The following is a 23902-nucleotide window of genomic DNA, read 5'->3' as shown; positions in this document are numbered from 1 at the left end:
AACAACTATAAACAATTTCCTTTTTTTATTAGATGTTTTCTCTCTAACTAATGTCTTAAATAGATAGTTTTTTCGCTATTTTGAGTATAAAAATGCTGAAAGATTTTCAATTTGTCACCCATTTTTTTGCGGATATGTAAGACCAACTAGAAATGCAACTTTTCCATCCAATTTCTCTGTTTGGTTGCCAAAAAAGTGTATTTTATTTCATGTCCTTTTCTTTCTCTCTCCACTCAAATCACATTAACATGTCAAGACTACACAAGTTTCATTTAATTGGAATAAATTTATCTGGGTGGGAAGTGTTATAAATTTTGGTAAAATTACAAATAAAACTTTCAAATTAGTCAGCAATTTTTTATTAGTTTGCTGTTTTTTTAAATCCAAATGTACTTAAAAAGGTGGGGGGGGGGGGGGGCGGGGTGTCGAGATTAACATGATTTTCTCGGTTGTTGTTCAAGATAGCTGAATTTTCAAAAAGAATTCCTTAATTAACTAGCATATATGCTTTAGATCCGTTTGTCTTTCAGTTTGTTTATAACGCACTAGGGAAAAAATTTATTTGTTTTTGGCTACTATAAAAGATAAATGTTTGCATTTTCTGAATTTTTTTTTAAAGTCTTCGATACCTATCTTAAGACATTTTTTGAACCAAAATAGAGTTGTTAATGTGTATCTGTATCAATTCCGCTTCTATATTTAATTATGTTCTTGTTTTTTTTTCTCTAACTCACCGAGGCACTATTTCTCCTGTGTATATTTGCTTTGTCTTTACATTTATTAACAATTTTTTATTTAGGTGATTTTTATTTATTTTTGTAGTTTTAGGTTCAGAGCGAAGATTTAGTACCAGATCTTTTAGATTTAGTTTAATTTTATTTTGAAATGTACATTTAAGTCCCAGTTAAATTAATCTAGATCTCATTTTCCGCTTATATAACTAAATAGAAAAAAATAACATATTTTTCTATTCCTTGAATATTGTACATAAATATTATCAAATGCTTTGCAAAAATCAAACTACATAAAAAGCAATTATCCAAGATTTTTTTTTAAATTATGAAATTAGATTAAATTTAACATTAAAATTGAAAGATTTCACAGCGTTAATTGTTTTTAAAGCATTCTTAATGTATTTTTTGTCCAGTTTAAAAAACAAATTTCATGGCCAACTGCTTTTACAAATGATAATTTTAGAAAGCTTATGAAATTGCTTTGAAAAGAAGTTTGTAAAAAACAATTAATATCTTTTACTGTAAAAGAATGTCCTACTTTATTTCATTTTCCTTTTTGTGAACATTTTAATAAAAAAATAGTATAATTTCAAAAGTAAAATTTCTAGAAATAATAATTATGAATAAAATTTTAGAAGATAAGGCTCAAAATTTCCCTAATTCTAATTTTTTTTAAAGTATTGTCATTTTAGGACCTTTTAAGGTGCCTTTTAGATACCCAAACCTTTTGTTTTGCTATCTTTTGTTTTTTTCTAATGTTAGGTTTTTCTTTTACAATGATTTAATAAACCCTAATCTCATTTAACTTGTTTTTAAGCCATAGTACATTTTATTTTGTCCAATATTATCCTACAGTGCGAACAGGAAGCGTAGTTGAAAAACTTGCTAAGTGCAAGATTCTGTGTAAGACTGAGTAGGAGTGTAAGTTAGAGTAAGTAGGAAAAGTCTTGATTAAGTTTCCGGCTATGGATAGTGGTGTTCTTGCAATACAAATAAAAATTATAAAGTCACAAAAATCGAGGATCTAAAGGGATAACACAATGGTTGATAAATTTATGTACCTCCCCTTTATGATAAACCAAAAAATTGCTCCTTCTGCAGAATACAATGTTTGAACACTCAATTAAATCAACCAAAAATCAAATTCAATTAAAGTCTCCAAGTTTGTTCAGCCAACGAAGAAGAAAACGTTAGACTTTGGGGACTAGTGCAATAATTAGCAAAATGTCCCTTCCCTGCACAAAAATACTAAAAAAAAAGCTGGACGTTTGAATGTGTGAGCGCATAGACGTATGATGTTTGTGTGTGTGTGTCAAATAAAATCTCGAATTTTTCGATCGATTTATAGAATTTTTTACTGTAGTAGTTTAGCCCATATAAGAAAAATTAATGTAAATCAAAAACCTAGGTGTTGGGCTCCTAATTAAAGAGTTTTGTTGAAACTGCTATTAAATAAAGATTTATTGAATTTTGATGATTTACTGAAATGCAAGAACACCAAATATCCATGTATTCTTCCAACTAAGTGTAAAAACAAAAAATTTAACAAACTCGCTAAGCATTATAAGAATAAATAAATTATTTTTCTATATGGTAGTTGATGTTAGTATATAGCGCAGCAACTCTAGAAAAAGATTATTTATGGCCGATCGAGCGACAACAAGAAATTCCAGGTAGTGGGGAGGTAAAACCTCTGAAACCCCTCAAAATAAAAAAATAAAGTTCTTTATTACACTCCCCCACCCATTCCTTTATTTTTAGTTTTGAAAAAAAAATCAAATATTACTAGTCCCTACAGGGCCTATATTCTAACAGGGTGCTATCACTACGGGGATTTTCGAAATTTTACCTAACCTTTTAAATATTTTTTTCTATTGCTGTGCTACTTTTAAATATAATTTTATAACATTTATAACAAATCTAAAATTTTTAAAATCTTTTTAGAAATGTTTTTTGTGCATTTTTTCTTCAAATTAAAAAACTTAGTTAATTTTGTTTAAAATTACATAAAGAAACCATTACATAAAGATAAGTTTGAGTAAAATTAACAAAATTAATATTAAATTTACTTGCTTATCTAACTAACTAAAAAAACTAGTCTTAAACAAACTTTTTAAAATGTTCAACTTTTCTTTTACGGTTTTAGTTAAAATATGTAGAGAATGTTTTAGATTATATTTTCTATTCAAAACTTTACTTGCAGTTTAATTTTTAAATTTTAATGTTATTTAGAATAGATTGCTTTATAGATGTTATTTTAAATACTTTTTTTGTTTTAATGAATGAAATGAGATTCAAGCAGATATTCTGAACATTCATTACAAAAGAATATTTTTGTTTTCAAAAATTTAACTTTTAAATAGAAATTTGCTCTATGAATTTTAGATTTTTTTATCACAAATTTAGACACCACGAAGATCCTAGCTGGTTAAAAGAACCTCATAGAAGTAAATACAATAATTTTAAAGCAAAAAAACATGAAAACATTTCAATTTCAGCGACCTTTTGACTGCCGGACATTTGGGACTAACACCAGCTTCATTCACAGCCTCACCTGCTGGCCACGCGGCCGTGGCACATGCTGCGGGTCTACCAGCCGCAGCTGCAGGCCTGCCCGCAGTCTCGGCCATGTCTGGCCTGACAGGTGGTGCAGCGGCTGCGGCTGGTCTGGTGCAGGCAGCTCCCGGCGGCAAAGCTCGCTCCAGCATGAATCTCGGCCTAATTTCTGGGAGGTAAGCTACAGAAGAAAAAAAATATTCCTTGAAAAGAGAAATTAAAATGCGCAAAACTAAAACTGAAGTCTACTTTTTTTAAGTATAAAAATTAACAAAAATAGTTTTCATGTGCTTTTTTATTGACCTCAGTTTTGAGTTTTGCCATAATTATGTAAACTGTTAGCTATTTCTCAACCCTCTCTCCTTCCATTAATAAAAATATGAAACCAAAATCTCGACAATGGTTTATGAAATCCCATCTATTTGTAGTCTTAACAACAATCCAAAACCCTTCAATATATTAACAACAACTAGAAAAAAATACAAAATTAATCAACTAAAATGTTTTCAGGTCTTAAATGAGGACTCTAAATGCCTGAGTTGATACATCAAGTAGCTATTATACATATATATTTATATATTAATATTAAAGTTTGATTAGATATAACCAAGATTTGCTTGTGTCGCGTGTGTTTTTTCTTGTTGTGTTCTAGTGGAAATATTATATCTAATATTGATTAAAACTGCGCTGTATCCGCTGTTGTTTTGTTTTTTCTATCTTTTGTAATCTTAGCAAAATCTATCGCACCTATTTAGATATACTAACTCATAGCATTGTTATTCTTAAAATATCAAATATATAACACAATAAAAAGAAGCCTTTTTAAAATGATATTTTAAGATTAACCACGCTCATATTAATTTTAGAAAAATGATGAATTTATGAATTTGTATTTTACGGTGTGTTTTGGCCTTTTAATATTTTTAAATCCTTTTGCTGTGATTGATTGACGATTTTAGTCCAGTTTTTTCATGATTTCTCCATGTGAACAAATTTGCAGTGGTTTTTATTTCTAAACGTGGTTTTCATTTGTACATGTTTTATCTTTACTAGATTGACAGAAATATTAAAGAACTAATAACAATTAGCTAATAAAACGGGGACTTACACTTCTTAAATTGCTTTTTATGAGAGTTCAATTTTATAACCAGGGCATTTTTTGCAGATTAATATTATTTAATGATCTATTCTAAATTTTAGCTGAATTTTTAGAATCTCCTAAAAAACGAATTGCTTTTTACCATAGGTAACCGTTTTGCCAAATGCTTTTAGTGTTTTAGTTAGTATTGGGACTACAATATTTTTTGTTAATATCAAATATCGAAGCTTCTTATTGGTCTAGGGAAGGTTTGTAACTATTTACTTGACCCTACCAAGAGGCGTAGCCGCTAGTGATATCATTAAAGCATTTTTAATACTAAATGACAGAAAAATGACAAAGATAAAAATGTTAAACTATCGTAAAATTGTACAAGGATGATATTCATGGAATATAGGAATGTACCTAATCATCTCAGGATTCACTATGCAGAAACAAGTTGATAAAACCTTGTATAAAAAAAATCAACATTTTTCAAGATTAACATCTTGTACCAACAACGTAATTCATTTGGCAAAAAAATCACGAAACCTATACGTGATTTTCAGCTTTCGCAACACATAGTAGAATTGACGACATTTTTATCATTGAAATTTATTTAGCTTGTTGGCTATACCTTATTCCTGAAGATTGATTAAGAAAATCTTATGCAATACTTGAAAATTATATGAATATTCTAACAACCAGACACACGGATAGAAACAAATTGAAGAAAACTTTCGCCTCAAAAAATTATATTTGATATTTAGTATGGACAAAATAAAAAATGTTTTGTTATAAAATATTTACAAAAATGCAAAATCTATTTTGGTATGAAAATGTTTTAATTAAAATGTCAATACCTGTCTGTTTATCTGTCCATCTGTCCTCTATTGATGTCCAACTCTTTATACCCCGGGATTTGCATATTCAGACAAATCAAACAAGGACAAAGTAAATCGAAGTATAATCCAACGTCATTTTTATACCAATTGTCAAGGATAAAAATTTAATCATTTGTGGCCGAAAACTTATTAGTAAAACATTTCATATTATTTATAATAAAGATCTATAATAATTATAAAAGCCTTAAATAAAAATATAATCAAAGTACCATTAGCATAAAGAGAAGAAAGCCTAGTTATGTCCCCTGCTTAATTTTTAAAGTTTAATTGAATGCTGGCCAACAATCAATACACTTAAAGTAGCTTTGCTAATGTTTTTAAAAAATATTTAAAGTAAAATATGTCTGTGCGTCACGCTGATCTAAGTTATCATTCACGTTATTGCTGCGCTAATAAATGTAATATGATAGAAGTAACTCCCCAAACAACTACCTGGCCCCAGTCTTGAGGATCTTTTTCGTGTACTAACAAACTGCTTTCTGCTCTTTTGTAGCGACTTGGCTGTGTTGATGCTATTGGCTGATATTCCAAGACCCAATTGAAAGTCTGCGCGGGGTTCACGGGTTGGGGACATACAGTTATTTAACCCCTTCCCCTTTATTGTTTTCTCTACTGCTTTTATGAACGTTTTTAAATCTTTTCTTGCTATATGCATAGCAAGTTTAAATATTTATATTGAGAATTTAGGTTATGTAATCGGAGATCATAAAACTTTATTTTCAATATACATTTTTACAGTTCTTAAATTTACTTCAAATTCATAACAAATTACATACATTCCTTAATATAGAAACGTTGAATAATATTAAGTAAAAGTCAACTTTAAACAATAAAGTATCTACACATTTATAGATTTCTTTTTGGTGAAATTTAAATTGGTATTAGACAAATTTAGATACATTAAAAGCGACAAAAATATTTACAATACAAAGTTATATTGATAATTATAATCTTTTTTAGTTTTTAAAACATGGTTTCTATACATGGCATCCATTTTTAAATAACTTCTTTTAAACTAATGATGTAATACTTTGAAACTTGTTTTCTTACTTGCTTATAATTGTATTTGTTCCCCTGGACTATTCTTAATTACCCAAGAAAACTATGCATTTAATGTAAGTTTGACCATGGTTTTCATATAGGCTTTTATGACTCCTTATTAAAAAATGTTATTTAATCTCTCTATAAAGCAAATAATATTTCCTAATTTTAAGGTTGAAATTGTTTTTATTCAGGCTTTATTAATATTTGTGTGTTTATGTCCTTTATTTTAATATCCTTGATCTAATAAAACTTTATGATGTTTAGGCAAGCTGGTGTGCAGGCTGGAGGTGGAGCAGCCATGTCTCCGTATCTGCACCAGTTGTACGCTGCTAATCCTTATATTCATCCAAATATCCTCAACTTGGCCACCATGGGAGCTCAAGGTAAATTGAAAAAAAATCTATTTGTAGAGTAGCTGCGCTGTTGATAAAAAGAAACAAGGACGATTATTTCCATATCAATAACAGTCCAAAAATCTTAATGTATCATCAAAAGTAGTATAGGTTCTTGTTCTCTATACAATGTTACACCAGAAAAAGAGGGAAAAAGGGGAATGTCAAGTATTTAACAACGGAGATTTTCTAAAGACTGTACATAGATAGCAAAGAAAGGAAATTTATTAACATTACTTTCTTACTTTAGATCCTTATACTGGCAACCCGCTGCTTGACTTCTACAACCAGTACGCTGCGGCGGCCGCCGCCAGTTTTCCGCCAGGCACTGTGGCCGCAGCTGCTCCTGGCGGCCAGACCACCCAGGCAGTTGTACCTGTAACCGCCAATGGAGCCACCCTGATGCATTCAGCCGCCGTACAGCCATCAGCTAACGGTATTGATTCTAGCACCGCCGCAGGTTCGCACCAGAGTGTGTGTGTGTGTGGAAAAAATAACCATTAGGGATTGAACTAAAACTTTTACTCAAATTGTAAATTTTTTTAAAAACTTTCATTTAATTAAGTTTATTTATTAATCTTTATTTCAACAGTTTTATTTTGCATCAACCATCAAAGTAGCTTTTAGTTGGACAAAATCCTTGATATATTTTGAGGCATTTCTTCCTTAATGGTTATTTTTTAGGTATTTTATTTTGTTCGCGGATTTATCATCAAAATTTTATCGATAATTTAAATTTTTTTCATCTGTAAATTTGATCCAAAAAAAATAATTGTATAGCGGACAAAATAAAAACACCAATTTTTCAAAAACTATCACTAAGCACCAAAATACTGTACTTTTAATTTATAGATAAGGTTAGATTAGAATTATAATATAAAGGATTTCTTATATTTATATTTATTAATGGTATATCCCTGTTTTCTTTAACTATAAAAAATATTTGGAACTTTATTTTACAGTTAAAAACCTTTTAATAGCTAAAGCCAATAAATTACTTAGTATTATGCGAAATTTAAGCTTTAAGCTTTATTAAGTGAAGGAAGATATAGTGAGAGACTTTTAGACTTTTGATAGAACATAGGGAAGCTGAAAAATAAAATTTTGTTTTCTACAATTGGGGGTGAAGAATTATATATGTATATAAATATATGTACTATCTTTATTATAAAGGTATTTGTGAAGATAATTAAGAAATTACTCTCTCTGTCCTCTCTATAACCCTAAATTTAATTATCTACTTATCTTAAAGTGAATGCAATACATTCTTTCACTATCTGTCTATTTTATCTCCCCTTATTCTTAAAATTTGAAATAAGAATTTCAATTATTTAAGCTTTAACAATATAATTATCAATAGCTTTGCTAAATTCAAACTACATTTAAAGATAGTACAAAACTTTTGATTAATGTATTAACAATTGGACAGGCATAAATTATAGAATATCAGCACTACTTTAAAAATAATCTATAAAGAATTAAATTGGTTGGAATACAAAAACACTCATAGGTCCAATACACTTTGAAGGTGGGCTAATCTTAACTTTACCTAAAGTTACTTTTTCTCTGGTATACCAGTAAAGTTGAAGCCTTGCAAAGTATTAACTTTACTGTTACATTTCTTGTATATTTTTTCATGGAAATCACTTTTAGCCAGTTTTGCATTGACACGGTCCCTTTCATCTTTTTGGTATTTCAATCAAGGCCTAAACTTTTATTCATCTTATTTAAGCCTTAACACTTCATGAAAAATACATACTTATACTGACTAAAACCATACTGGACTATTTTATGATTTTAGGAACAATTGTCCACGGCTTCTAAAATGAAAATTTGTATTTTTAGTTCTTTTTTGTTTGCCTGTGGTACCAAAGCCTTGGGCAACGAATGGGATTAATTCTTCTTTCTAAAATAAGAGGAAACGATTTTAGATTGAAGATTTTTAATATAAATGAACAAAAATCCTTTGATTCATCTTTATTGCTTTAAGATCTTAATAAAAAATCTGACATAATTGTCCGTTTTTAATAGCTGGAAAGTTAAAGAGGGTTAAATTTTGGCCACTAGATTCTAGCGTCTTGTAAATCTAAAACTATTCCTTTTAAAATATATTCAAATTCACTAGTATAGTCAATTTTAAATTTATATTTATCCAATACAGCATACTGTAACTATTGTAGAATAGTTTTTCATATTAGCAATAATTTCTTTAATATATAAGCAAGGCATCGATAAAATTTTTAAAAATTTAGCAGCACTGATTATGTCATTGTAATGTAAAATGTATCCCCAGAAACCTCCCTTAGGAATTTAGGTGTCAATAGGTGGAAAGGAAAGGGTATGTGGGTGTCTTTATGGGTGTTTGTGTCTTGCCAAATAGAAAGCTTTTATTTTAAAATTGAAATAATAAAATTGTAATTTGGCATTATAAGTTTTTGTTAACAAAGATTTTGGTTTGTCCGTATAGATCTCGCTGTCCTAGTTGACATTTTATTATGAGTAAAAAGTAAAAATAGTTTCAAAAGACTTTTGTTTAAAAAAGTTTTAGCTTTAAAAATAAAAACTGCACTTTTTCTGCATTCTTTGTCTTTTTTCTTTCATATTGTTCTCAGAGATAGAAAATGTTTCTTTAAACTTTGGATAGAAATTACCAACTTCGTTACACAATTTCTTTCTATAAAGTTCTAATTAAAAAAAGCTAAATTCTACAAATAGTTGAGTTTTTAGTACTACGTATATTCACAAATTAAGCCAAATTTTTAAGACTTTTCTTTTAAGATGTTGATCAAAGTTAAAGTTTAAATAACTATTCTTTTAAAAAAGATATATTTGCTCTACTTCAGTTTCAAACGTAATAGAAAAAAAGGTGTTTTAACATTTTCCATCAATTTAATATTTTTTTTTCATCGCTTGTGAGATTTAGAAATGTGGTGTGAATGGGGGCAGGGGGGGGGTTCAATTGCATAAAAAGTAAGTTAGACTATCCCAACTATCAATATTTTCATCCATGTTTTAAAATTTCCTTGACATATTTCAATTGATTAGAATTCCTTGGTTTGGAATGTTAATAAGTTTTTCCCTTTGAACAAAATAAATTTTCAAAATGGATGTATTGAAACTGGACAAAACATCAATTAAACTTCCACCTAGCTCGAAAATTATTTATTGTTAATTCTGAAAACATTGCGCGACATTCAACAAAAATGTTTTAGTCAATTTTACATCTTTTAATAAAAGTGGTCAATTCTTTTTATCGCCCAATCATTACTGCTAGATTCCTATATTTTTTTATATTTCAAGGCCACTATAATACAAGTCTAAAGGGATGAGACAATTGCCGATAAATTGGTATACATTCACTAAAGTCCCCAAAGTTGTTAAGCCAACGAATAAGAAAACATTGTTATAGGAATTTTAGTGACTTGTGTAATAAACATCCTATTGTCCCCTTTCTGTCTGGTTTTTATATCCAATTCTCTTTCATATTAGTTGTGAATATTGGACTGTAGAAAATATTTTAACTGAGATTTATTATATCTTATCTAGACAACGGTTGTCATAGGACAACATGAACAATTATGTTCAGAAGTAGTGCAGCAAATACACGCTAACAAATTTTTTGAAAAATTATAACAGTAAACTATTATATATGAATTATTATAATTATGAAAATTAAGGAAACTTTAGTAACTTGGTATTTATATTTTTACATAATTAGCGCCAATTAACTAAAATACCCTAAGTTTCTTAATAATATACAATATTTATTTTATTACCAATAATATTTTATTTTATTATAAGTTGTTGAAAATTTATTTTCATTGAAAATTGGCCAAGTTCCAAGTAGATTAAAGAAAGCGCTGTTGATTTATTTCATGTATGGGAAATCTTAATTTCTTTATGTTTATTTTGCATAGATTTAATTTATTTATTTTTTACATCTTACAATGCGTACAAGTTAAATAGTCTTTAAAAATTCCAAAGAACATACTTTCAAATTCCCCGATAATTCTTTAACTATACGTAAGTAAAATATACATATTTGAGCAGAACCCACGAATATGACCATGATAGAGTAAGAAAGCGGACCATATGAAATAGTTTAATAAATTATACCTTCTAAAATTTATGGTTTCTTTTATAACTTTAATATAAAGACCTCTTAATTAAACCAGGTCTTTTAATTTTTGGATTTTACTAATAAAATTATCTGCCTTCTAACATAGCAAAATTTGTGGGTCCTTTAGTACATATGTATAATATATATAAAATGATTTTGTAGCTTTCTCTGTTTTTGTGTATGTTGTACACCCATGCTATTTATAAATATGCATGTATTTGTATCATAGGGTCAAAAATTTACAAACACAAAACATTAATCTAAAAAAACACTTGGAAAAAAAACAGATATCTATATATTATCCTTATCAAAATATAAATACTATGTGCTTAGCAGCCTTAGCCCCAATCATATAGGGGCTTTGTATTAGAGAGAGTGGACGCGAGAAAAAAAATAATCTTATTTGAAGATCCCTGAAATGGAGAACTCAATTGGTTTAATAAATAGTGATATTTTAAAAACAAGTAGAAGAACTTACTACTGAATATCATTTTTAATAACTTTTATATTGCTCTAAATATTATAAAACTATATCCTTTTTATTACATTATTAGTCCTATTTTATTATTTTGATATGATTACAGCCTATTTTGTTTTGTTTTTAACAATTCTTATACCCTGTCCTAGGGTCAAGAATTATAAATAAGCCTTTCTATCCCCCCATTCTATATAAACCGAATATTTTCCTTCATTTCTTATTCCCAAAAATTCTGATCACCCTTTTGTTTTGTCACATTTTGTATTCGGATTAGGGGGGGGGGGAGGTCATCAATATCAGGGAATAAAGAGAATTAGAATTAAATGAAAATATTAACAAAACTGGATAAATAACTTCCATTGGTAGCGCAGCTACGCATTTATTTATTTTTATCTTTAAATCTGTCGGTCTCCTGTTATGTTAAATTGTAAGACTTAAATAAAAGAATTAAAGGATTTTAATTTTGTTTTCTTCTGACTTTATTATTTAAAATATTTAATACGATACTTTTCCTTTTATTTTTGCATTTTATGGCTATTATGCACTTTACTCTTTTATTTTTTATCACACATTGTATTACTGTTATTGCTGTGCTACTTATGAAAATTAATTATCCATGATCCCTGTTGCTAATATAATACACATTAAGTTAATGAACATCATTCTATTATCACACGCTACAAACTTACATTAAAGAAATAAGATAAATAACAAGGATCAAAAAGTTTAGAGGAGTTGCATGCAAATTAAAAATTCATTAAGGAAAAGTAAAGGATGACATCATTAAAGCAAAAAGACTAATTGAAATTAAAAAATTTAACAAAAATGTGTATATAGTTGAAGCTTTTGTATAGTGCCTAAAAAAAATGACGTCATACTGGCCTACCATTGGTCAATTAAAATGTATACTAGCCTGCCATGGGTAATTTAGTCTGTGTATTGGCCTATCATTGGTCATTTGTATTATATGACGTCATACCCTAAATAGCTTCTATATAGTTAGTTTAAGAGTTGCTAATCCTGAAACCTAATAAAAGTGGATAAGGCAATTAAGCATGTGGTGAAAATGGATGCAATTTTGACGGGTTCCTACATTTTTATGTTCTTTAGTATTACAGATATAATCTATTGAATTTGTATAATCAATATACTGTTATATTGCTGTAAATTTACATCAGAAATTTAAAATGTCATTTGTGTACCAGGATACAATATATAGTATAGATTTAACAGTGGGACTTCTCAGAGAGAAAGAGAGGGGGGACAATGGGCTGTTTAAAACGCTTGTCCCCAAAGTTTTGTAATAAAGTTTTCTTTCTCGTTGGATTACCAACTTTGGTGACTTTTGGTGAATTTTGATTGGTCGGAATTGGTTTGAACCACTAATTTAATCTACATCAGGTGTAACTTTTTGTTTTATCATTGGGAAAGTACATTAATTTAAAAGCCATTATCTTATCCCATTTGATTCCTGGAGACTTATAGTTAATATATTTCATATTATTTGGGGTTAGTTTTAGTCTTTTTGACTTTATGACAGCATTTGATATTATTACTTAAACATATTGATTACTGTTTTTTTAGTAGTAAGTTCGAGTGCTGCTAAACTGTAAAGCTTTTTATAGTGGCTATAAAAATGACGTCATACCGGCCTACCATTGGTCAACTAAGATGTATACTGGCCTGTCATTAGTAATTTAGTCTATGTATTGGCCTATCATTGGTCATTTGTATTGTATGGCGTAATTGTTTTATAGGCACTATAAAGATCTTCCTAAACTATTATCCAAAGAATTTTAACAAGTTTCAAACCAAAAATCTCAATAATGATAACACTATACATAATACATATACATATAAAAATTAATCCTTTCATTGTGATAGAAAGAAATTCTTTACACATAATTAAAAGTTTTTGGACAAAGTTATGAAAACAAAGAAGACAAAAAAAACAAAGTTGCAAGGTAGAGAATACAGAATACGTATGTCATGTATGTTTTATGTGTATATACAATATTAAAAGTTTTTATAAGCAAAGCTTCTCTAAGATTTAGTTGTCGGTGGATGTACGAAAAAATAATTCTATTTTGGTAATTGATACAAAAATAATTGTTAATTTTTTCTTATTCAAAGAAAAAATTACATTTCGGCTGTTTTTTTATACTGTTTGGATTTTCATAAACAGACTTTATTGGTCATCATTTTATAGGCATGGCTAGTTAAGAAAGTTGGCATCCTTGCTTTATTGTTGAAGATCAACATAGGAGTATATAAGATGTTTATTTACATCTGTAGTGTGTAAGTGTTGAATTTAGTCAAATAGGGATAGGAAAATAGGCAACAAAAATCTTTCTCTAAAAAAGTTATATAACTTTAAATTATTTAACAAGGACTCTATTTCCTTAAGAAATGCAACAATCACCTACCATATTTAAATTTTATGTTATTATATAAACAGAAAAGTTTTAATCAGTTTGTTGGCAGTCCAATTAAAAAAATAAACTGACGGATGCACTGGTTAATGAGTAGCTCCGCTACCTATTTTACTTTTAACTTTATCCCTGTAACAAGACTTGGTATGTTTATATATAATTCTCTCTTGTTGTGTTCTTCATAAGTTAATACCAAACTTGAACAAACTTTTAATCAAAAGTAAATTGACAGTACTATATACTAGAAACTCCGGGGATCTAAAGGGATAAGACAATGGCCGATGACTTAATGCACATTCCCAATGATACCCCTCCCGTATGTAACAATTAGTGGTTGAAACAATTGGACACTCAACCTAATGAACCAACCAATCAAAATTCATTGAAAGTCCCCAAAGTTTTAAATTCAACAAATAAGAACGTTAAATAAAACTTTGGGGACTAGTGTAATAAACAGTCCAATGTTCCCTCCCTCCCTGAGAAACTGAGCAGTACAGGGATAGGACAATAGGTATTAATTGTTCTCAATTCTTGTTTAGGAATGTTTTTAATGAGAGTAGTAATTAGTTTGTGATGAAATTAAGAATTGTCTAAAATATCTAAACATATACACAAGCCACCTTTTCTTTGAAGGGGGGGGGGGATTATTTATGTTGTGGCCAATCCCTTTGTTCCTACTTTTCTATTGACTCACTCCCATTCCATCTCTCACTTTGCTGATGTTTTAAAAACTTTTCTAGCTAAATATCATCAAAACAAAACTTTCAGTTTTAGGTTTAAAATATATAACTTGTAGGTTAAAAAAGAAAGAAAATTTATTCAAATAATAAATTCTAAAACAAAAAAGGTCGAAAAAATGAGTTGTTGGTAAAAATTTTTAAACAAAAAAAGAAACTTGTTTAGATAAATTTAGATGTGAGTTTTAAAAGAGTTCTAATTATTAGACTTCAAAATGATAAAATGCTGATTTTTGTTTTAAAAAAAAACAAGGTTGAAATAATTCAAAATCAGGAATTATCTTATTTTCTTATTGTAGATTTTGGCTAGAACTGACAATTTTAATGCGGGAATATTCTCTACTATAGAGGTTGATGGAGAGAGGTAAATTGAGAACTGCTGCTATATGAATATAATCATTTAGTTTTCCCAGATTTGAGTGCTCCATATTAACAACATTTCATTTTTATTTTGCTGCTCTTATAATTATTGTCTGCTATGATAAAACAATAAAAGTGTTGGTTTTATATTTTTTCAGATTTTTTTTGTACTACAATATTTAATAATTGTATTTGTAAATTTAGATTCAGTTTTTGTATTTTTGAATGCTGGCTGAAATAATTTTTGCTGCATATAGTTTGGGAATTATTAAATTGGCGTTTTTTTTGATAATCTAAACTGCTTATTTATATATATTTGTTTTTCTTAATCAGTGTTTTACTGTGATTTATTTACAAAAAAAGGAGTGTTTTTATTGTGAGTTTGAGTGAGAGGATTGTTAGAGATATTTAATCTACATAAAAATTGGATGTTTTGTATGTATGTATTATTTTTGAAAATTTTATTTTATAACAGTTTTTGATCTAGATGCTTAACAAAAATTAGATTTACTCTCATAGACAAATGAAGGTTTTCAAAATATTGTATTTTGTTTTATCCATCCCTTTATCTTTGCGTTTTCAAAGGAAAAAACGACTTGGACTAAAAATGCTTATTTTTCAATAGATCTTAAATACTTATTTTAACATACACAAAAAATTGTTGGCTATTATCATAAAAATGTTTCTAAACTTTATGGGATTATCAACATTTTGAATTCTAACATAAAAAATTAATACATAGATGATACACTATTGTATCATTAATTTCCTTTTAACATTTTATGACATTCTGACTATTCTAAGATGCCAAATTAAAGCTGTTAGTCACGGAGAGACAAATACAACCTAAATGTAGAAAGCCTCACACAATGTTTTGCCTAAGGATAGAAAAAAAATGTTAAATTTTCGTCTATAAAATAAATTAATCTACTTTGATCTTTTTTTCCCCAAAATATTTGCACACCCTACTTCTAAGGGATACAGGGAAGGGACTTTTTTGTTATTTAATCTTCACCAATCCGGCCTTATTCAAATTAAAATGTTGGAAGGGGGTTTGGGAATAGATGAATAGTTATTTATCGCATCGTATTATAAACAGCTTTCCGCCAATAAAAAAAACTAGTTTTGATATAATAGATGTTCATTTTTATACTCGTAGAAAACTGGATATAATACGATACGATACATATTCTAATCCAGCGGATATTAATCGGTTACAAAGCCATACCGGTAAAAATATTCTTGCCGACAACCACCTAAATTTAGAAAAGCAGAATTTAATCATGGGATCATTAAGGTTTCACCTATTGTTCCCTTCTTCTCTGACTTCTACTCTTTGATATTGTTTTAATAGAAAATTAAGGCACAAAAAAATTCTTGTCAAAATAATTTTAGCTTTCCACTTTATGTTCACAAAAAAAGTTTAAAACAGAGTCCATAAAGGAATGATGCACTTTTGCTTATGTTTGTTAAAAAAGTTTTTGTGTAAGAGTTTTAGATAATCTATTGTATGTATTTTTTGCCTAAAGCTGAGCTAAATTTTAAAGAAGATTTTTTTTCAAGGCTAACTCCATTAAATCACTGTAAAAACTTTATTTTTATGCAAAAAAAAATAAAATTTGTCAAGATTATTTGTAGATTGCAGAATACGATTAAAAACAGGATTAAAAACAGGCATTTACATATATAACACCGAAAATGTATAAAATTAAAGAAAACTTAATAGTGTCCAATAAAAAATGATGTCATACAATACAAATGACCAGTGATAGGCCAGTATACAGTATACTATTGGTTAATTATAATGTATACTGGCCTATTATTGGTCATTTGTATTGTAAAACGTAATTTTTTATTGGACAATATACGCTGTTTCATAAAGTAAAAATAATATTTAGGTTAAAAAATAATAATCCAGTGGTGCTAATACATTTAGAGAGAGGATACGCCTCTGTAACAATAAATTCTGAAAGTTTCATTAATTACATTGAATGAAATAAAAGTTTTACCAATGCTGTGGCATGTAAAACAAAGGGGGGAATAGTTGAATATATCTGAGATTAGAAACCAAGGAGAATTATGTCCATAGGGAGCACAGACAAGCTGAAACTGTTATTTAGGTCAAATCAATATACTCTAACGTACAGGCAATGGAAGAAATAAAAATGGATACAACCCTAAATATAAAGTAACCCAATGGATATAGGGTTATTTTTGAGACCCTTTGTCCATTTGATTTAAATTTTTATCACTATTTTGTGTCAACAAAAATGTTCAACAATTATACAGAATTTTTTTCAGAGAAATGATCTGCATTTAATTTTTTGGGGGATTCTTTTAAATTGAATAAAGAGTGAAAAATATAAACTAGGCATAAGAGTTAGGAAAGATAGTGCTTTTACATATGTTCACTCATTCTTACCAATTTAAAGATATCTGAACAAGAACAATTATGTAAATAATTAGCGCAATTTTCTGTTATTTAAAGAAGATTTTTGTTTTTGATGCTGGCATGATTTGGGATATTTTATTTAAAATTTTAGTCTTGGGATGGTTTAGGGTATTTACCAACCTCCATCCCCTAGATGCTAGGAGAGCAGCCGCTAGTATGTATAAAAGTAACTACGTGCTACTTTAAAATATTTATTAGTTATTATGGACATGTAGGGAAAAAGTTGGTTTGTAGTTAGGCATACAGGGATTAGCCAATGGGAATTAGAATTAATATTTTTTTCTAATTTTAATTCTAGAAGTCTAACTTTAATTTGTTGGAAGATTTATTTATTTTTTATTGAATATCTTTTTAAAACTTACACAAAGATAAAATTTTTTTGCAATGGGTGAATGATTGATTCCTACTTGATGAACGTATTGGCCAATAAATGAGGTCCATAATAGAAGAAAAATTAAAGACAAATATTCCCCTGTCAAAATATCCTCGTATATCCCATATCCAATCTACTCCCCTATCCATGTATCCCTGTCCAGTAGTAGAGGTAGGTGTAACTAAACCAAACTAACTTAATGAAAAAACTTGTTTACAAACTTGGGATGCGGGCTTCTTTAGGAAATACGGTTGCGAGTGCGAAACCAAGCTTTTATATATCGGAAACTAGTGGAATGGGAAGATGTTATCATTGAGAAGGAGAGGGGATATTTACCAATTATAAAAAAAAATTTATTAAAACCTGTCAAGGATTCATACAATACTTCTCCAAAAATTTACACTAATTGGGTCAATTCAGTTGTTTCCAAAACTATAAAAAAAATTTATATTGATTACAATCTAAACTAGGGTTAAATGTTAGAACAATAAATAATACATATACATAACTTTGTATTACTTTCAAAAATAGCTAGCCTTAAAAAGTTCTATTCTAATATGTTTACAGTAGAGTAAGTTTCATGGGCCCTACTAAGATTGATACTACTTCAAACTATACAACATCTAAATTTAGTTTTGAAAAGAGAATATCATAGGAGATATTTGAAATTAAGAAGAAATCCACATTTAGTTATTTACAGTGATTAAATCAAAAATTGAATTAATATGATGAAGTTTTCTATTATTATGTCTTTTCTCATTTTCTTTGTAAAACTATCAGCACAACTATTCTATAACTCATGTCTTCATGGTGATTATTCACTTCAAAAATGTTACTTGCACTGGTGTCAAATAAAATATTACCACAGTAAAACATTTGAAAAGCCCTTGTAAAAAATCACAACGTATTTAAAATTAAGATTCGTTCAATGTAAGTTGTCAAGCTTGTTATATATTTACAATTTGCACTAAAAAGAACATAACAATATTGATAGGAAAATACAGACCAGTCTTTAGGAAAGGCTTCAATACTAAACTTTCACATAAAAGTAGAAACTTTTTGACGTTCATGTCAAAAAGCCTATTTATTTAATCCATTTTACTTTGAATTTATACCAATTATCAGTCTTAAAATAGAATAATAATAAATTTTGACTTACTCCATCTTTTTAGTAGCGAAGCTACTCTATAATTCACTATGTCCGTCCGTCAGTCCGTAACGCTATGGGGGAAATGGGATTTACTCAGCTCCTATAAAAGATAGAATGCTGAAATTTTTTGACAACATTCCCATCGTTAAGGAGCACAATTGACTATAAAACATCATTGGCGGTCGGACCGCTTTTTAGCAGGTTTTAGGCTATTTTTATATTTTTTACATTTTTCTCCATATCTTCAGTGTTTATGGTCCGATTTTCAAAATCTTTTTAGTTATAGATATCAAAATTAAATTTTCCGTCGTTTAAAGAAAACAACGATGAAGACTAGACTGCCTTTTTAGCAGGTTTTAGGCTATTTTTATATTTTTCACATTTTTCTCCATATTTTCAGTGTTTATGGTCCGATTTTCAAAATTTTTTCAATTATTGATATCAAAATTAAATTTCCCGTCTTTTAAAGAAAACAACCATGACGGCCAGACTCCCTTTTTAGCAGGTTTTAGGCTATTTTTATATTTTTCACATTTTTCTCCATATCTTCAGTGTATATGGTCCGATTTTCCAAATTTTTTAAGTTAAGGATATAAAAATTTAATTTTTTGTCGTTTTAAGAAAACAACCATAGCGGCCAGATTGCCTTTTATCAGGTTTTTGGCTATTTTTATATGTTTTACATATTTCCTCATATCTTTGTTTTTTTATCCAACTTTTTTGGGATATCAGGATCAAAATAATTTTCCCCATTGTTATGTGCATCTTTAATGTAATTTACTTTGACTATCGTCATCATACAAAATAAAACAAGGTTTCGTGTTTATTTTATCCAATAAATCTATTCTTGATTTTAATAAATACCCTTTAAATCTACTTGTACGTATTCCCATCTATGATTTTTGTGCTTTGCTACTTATGGATGCTGTCATCCTTGTTGATTAATGATTAATATTTTAATTTCTGATATTCTGCTAATATATTATATTCCCATTATTGTATGACTGATAAAAGTTTTACGTAAAGTGAAAGTCACTATTTGTTCAGGATTCATAAGTACGGATATTTGGAATAAGAACAGGGATGTTCATCAGGGGGGGAGGGGACATTGGGTTCTTTATTTATTTATTACGTTAGTCCCCAAAGTTTTTAAAGATTTTTTTATTTAATGGCTAAATAACTTTTATATAATTTTGATTGGTTTGTTCATTAAGTTTATAATACAAACGTTTAAACTACTTATTGTAATCTACAGGATGGCTAATTTGTGTATTAACATTGAGAATGTACATTAATTAATCGGCCATTGTCTTATACCTTTAGATCCCTGGATGAACATGGCTTTGTAAGATTAATTAATCTTCTCTTTATAGTTATTTGTTTTAACATTCTTTTTTGGGTACGGTCAAACATTGGTTTGATGTTTATTAGAAAAATTACAATTGACCCATCCCTGTACACAAAAAATTACAATGGATTTGGTATTAGAAAAAAGATATGTGTTTTAGAGACTGAGATAAAAACTTTTTTTATTCTGTACCCAAACAAATTCTCAAAAACTTTTTATGTTAAGATAAAATATAATTTATAGCATTAGATAGAAAATTGTTGAGGTCAAAGAAAAATTTTTTTTTTTGGGAAAAATATCTTATTTCTAAATTATAAACTAACCCTTATATAATTCATAAAAAAAGTCTATAGGTTAAAAAATCAACTAAAATAGTTTAAATGTGTATTTTTGTGTGAATACACCAACTTACTGATGTATCAGGATTAAAGTTTTTAATTTAAACTTTTATTTATTTCAGTTGCTAAACCTTTTTTCCTCAAAATGTTTCTCTCTCTAGCTTTAAAACTTATTTCCAACGTGTTTGGCAAAATTGATAATATAGTTTTTATTGAAAAATAATTTTAAATTCATAAGTTTGCATGTATATTTTTATATGTTTTGTTTTTTTAGTGTAAAATATACTACAGGAATAAACAAAAATAAAGTTTGCCATAGAATGTCCTTCTATTTTTGGATTTCACTAAGATTTTTTTCATTTTAAACACCTTAAAAACTGAATAATTTTATTATTTATATTTTTAGGTGGATATTTTGGGTACACTTATGCAGCTCCTTATACGGCACAGCAGCTGGCAGCAGCTGGAATTCCTTATGCAACAGCCGCCGCTGCTGGCGCTAATTCAGCCGCCAACGGACAGCAGCAACAAGCTGCACAACAGCAGGCCGATGCAAGGTAATTGTTTTTAAGCATCGAAGTTTTCTAAAAGTCTAAAGATTGGTCAGCCGATATTTAAAAATGACTCAATACAAGAAAAAAGTTTACTGAAATTGTCAAATAGAAGTGACATACCTATATTATCTCTAAAAAATAAATCTTTAAAAAATTGTATAACGCATAGGTATTTTAATTTAATATTTTTAGAAGGAAATTAGATTTATATAACCTTATTTAGATTTGATTCTTATTGGTCGTGATATCACAAGCAGAGCAACTCTATTTCTCGGCCACTAAGGTCTGTACGTCCTTTTATATTTGTCTTGTGAGAATTATAAAAAAAATTTTGCAAATTAAAATTAATGTTTTTGATATTTCAGAATTCAATAGATGACAAAATTTTTTGGAGAATTGAAAAGAAGGCGAAGATGCGCGCAAAACCTTAAAATGCCGCACAAAATTTCGCGCGCAAATCTCGTACGTTGTACAATTATAAATTGCGCAAATCAGGATGAAACGAGACAATTTCTAAAGAAAATGTTAATATTTCAACCAGTTATTATTTCATTAATTGAACTCTTATTTATATTTTGTATCGTTAATTATTAGTTATGTAATTTTGTATAAAAACGCAGAATTTTCTACGTTTAACTTAATATTTTAATACAATTTGACCATATAATGTTTATTTTAATGTTATGTTATTATTTTATAAGCATTCCTGTTTAATTACAAAGTTACAATAGATCAAAATCTCTACTAAGATCCTATATATGAAGCTTTAATTTTTGTGGCATTAATACAATTTGTAATCAAAATTCAATGGCTAGTCCTATAACTTTAGACCTTTATAAAAAAAAAATCTATAAGTTATTGTTACGTATAAACTTATTGTACATTTATTATTTTTAATTATTATTTAAACATCTACAGAAGAAAATCATATCACAGAAAAAATATTTTTGCTCTCTTATTTACAACGCTTTTTATTTACTTTTGCCATATTCAAATGTTGTAATTTTTATTTTATAGTTATGACTATAGTTGTCCTTCATTTAAGTGGCATTAAAATTGAAAAAATATTATAAAAGTTAGATCTAACTAATTTATTAAATTGTTAATCTAGTATACTAGTTAAGTAATAATATTAAATTAATATCATTAGTATTTAAATTACTAGATCTAAAGAGAATTTAAAATTTAACTAACAACTTATAAAAAGTTTATTATAAAACTTTTGGTAATTTTAAATGATCTTTGGATATTTCTAGTCAAGTATAAAAGTGCCTTATGTCTTTTTGTAAATATTAATTAGATAGTAAATACACTTTTGTGCCTTAATTCATATACATATGAAAATCTACATTGTAGTATATGTATATTCGTTGGAATAAAATTTGACGGATTTTTCAATTTAGAGAACAAATATGTAAAATCTTTCTGAACCTAATTGTGAATAAAATGAAATTAAAGTTCTGAATATAAAAATTCTTTTTAAAAATATTAAAAGAACTGTATTTATGAAAATTGTTAGTTATGGTTGATTAACAAGTATTTATAGTATCGAAAATAATCTAAAACAATATAGTTATGTAAAAATATTCAATTTATAGTATTGTATATTAATTTAATTTATAATAAGAGCAAGCATTTTCTTGCCATTTAATAATTTAGAAAAAAAACATTTTGCCAGAAAATTTGAAACAAAAAAATAAGAAAACTTATGCAATTTCTTTGATAATGTTCTAAAACAAAACATTTAATTAAATTTTTAAGACTTATTATATGTTAATGATTAAACTATCTTTTTACCCTTATGTTAAATGTTGAATTATTGTAAAATTATTTCTGTATCTCCTCAGGCCATGTTTCAAGTAAGAATTATTTTTTAAAAAGTTTGAAAAGCCTATAAAAACCGGTAAAAAATGTTTAATTAAGGCCTATTGTTGTCTCTTAGATAAAAAATAAAACTATTATGTCCAGCCCTTATTATTAATTGGCAGTATCTCCCTAATCTTCAGGTAGACCACACATAAACCCCGCTTTCCTTTCATTTTTTGATAGCTTTTCTCATCCTGTGAGGCCATGGTTCATCTAATCTACCCTATCATGTTAAAATAAAATTCTGGGAGGGGGAGTTATAGTTTGGTCCACTTTCTACTGGAGGGATACTGCCATATAATTAATCTAAATAAAAATGTACAATGCATGCAATGTAAAGAATAATTATTATACATTTAAAATTGTTTCATATTATACATTCTTCAAATAAAGCAATGAAAATAAAAATAAAAAATTTTCAAGTGTCAATTTATAACCTCTTGCAATCGTTTCTGTTCAGGTAAAAATTAATGAAAATAATCTCCTGGACGCATTACCTGTTTGGGATGGGGCTCTCTTTCGATTTCAAATAATCATCTAAAGAACCCAGAGCATCATCCGCTTGTAATGGGATGCGTTGTTTTAACGTCCACTTATAGGATATTAGGTTAAGTAACATACAATGAACCCTTTAATTGCACAAATTTTATACACTTATTAGTAGCAAAGCTTCCTCATCTTTGTATGTCCGCCAAACCGTCCGTAACACTATGGGAAAACGTGATTTTCTAATCAATTCAAGACTGACAGCTGAAATTTTTAGGGATTAAATAAGTTCACTTTCTTCATACATCTACCAAGTTTCATCAAGAATTGCCCATTAATTGGGAAGCTATATTGATTCCTAGATTTTTAAGTTTTTGTGATTTTCTCGGCTTATTTAAGATAGACGGCTGAAATTTTCAGGGATTTAATAAGTTCACATTTCACATTAAGTTTCATTAAGATTTTTGTATCAATTGGGGTGCTAGATCGATTCCTAGAT

At 28.2% G+C, this 23902-nt stretch overlaps 1 protein-coding gene across 9 annotated transcripts in view; it reads left to right on the top strand.

Moving 5' to 3' along the window:
- LOC145331761 (uncharacterized) overlaps positions 1-22923 on the top strand; it is a 61104-nt gene extending 38181 nt beyond the window's left edge. Inside the window, exons 7-12 of one of the 9 annotated variants that reach the window (XM_080176594.1) lie at positions 3233-3466; positions 6582-6700; positions 6960-7169; positions 20904-21054; positions 21275-21334; positions 21417-22923. In XM_080176594.1, coding sequence (XP_080032720.1) covers positions 3233-3466; positions 6582-6700; positions 6960-7169; positions 20904-21054; positions 21275-21296 — 736 coding nt within the window. In that variant the 3' untranslated portion in view covers positions 21297-21334; positions 21417-22923. Of the gene's footprint in view, positions 1-3232; positions 3467-6581; positions 6701-6959; positions 7170-14775; positions 14841-20903; positions 21055-21274; positions 21335-21416 lie in introns of those variants that run through there. The other 8 variants (XM_080176596.1, XR_013883893.1, XM_080176595.1 and 5 more) reach the window with 8 other exon arrangements.
- Positions 22924-23902: the final 979 nt, after the last annotated feature.

This window comes from Acartia tonsa, chromosome 11 (assembly GCF_053477335.1).
Source record: "Acartia tonsa isolate MP-2025a chromosome 11, ASM5347733v1, whole genome shotgun sequence".
Lineage (NCBI taxonomy): Eukaryota > Metazoa > Arthropoda > Copepoda > Calanoida > Acartiidae > Acartia > Acartia tonsa.
Note: the sequence above shows the minus strand (reverse complement) of the source record. Positions and strands in the feature narration are given on the sequence as shown.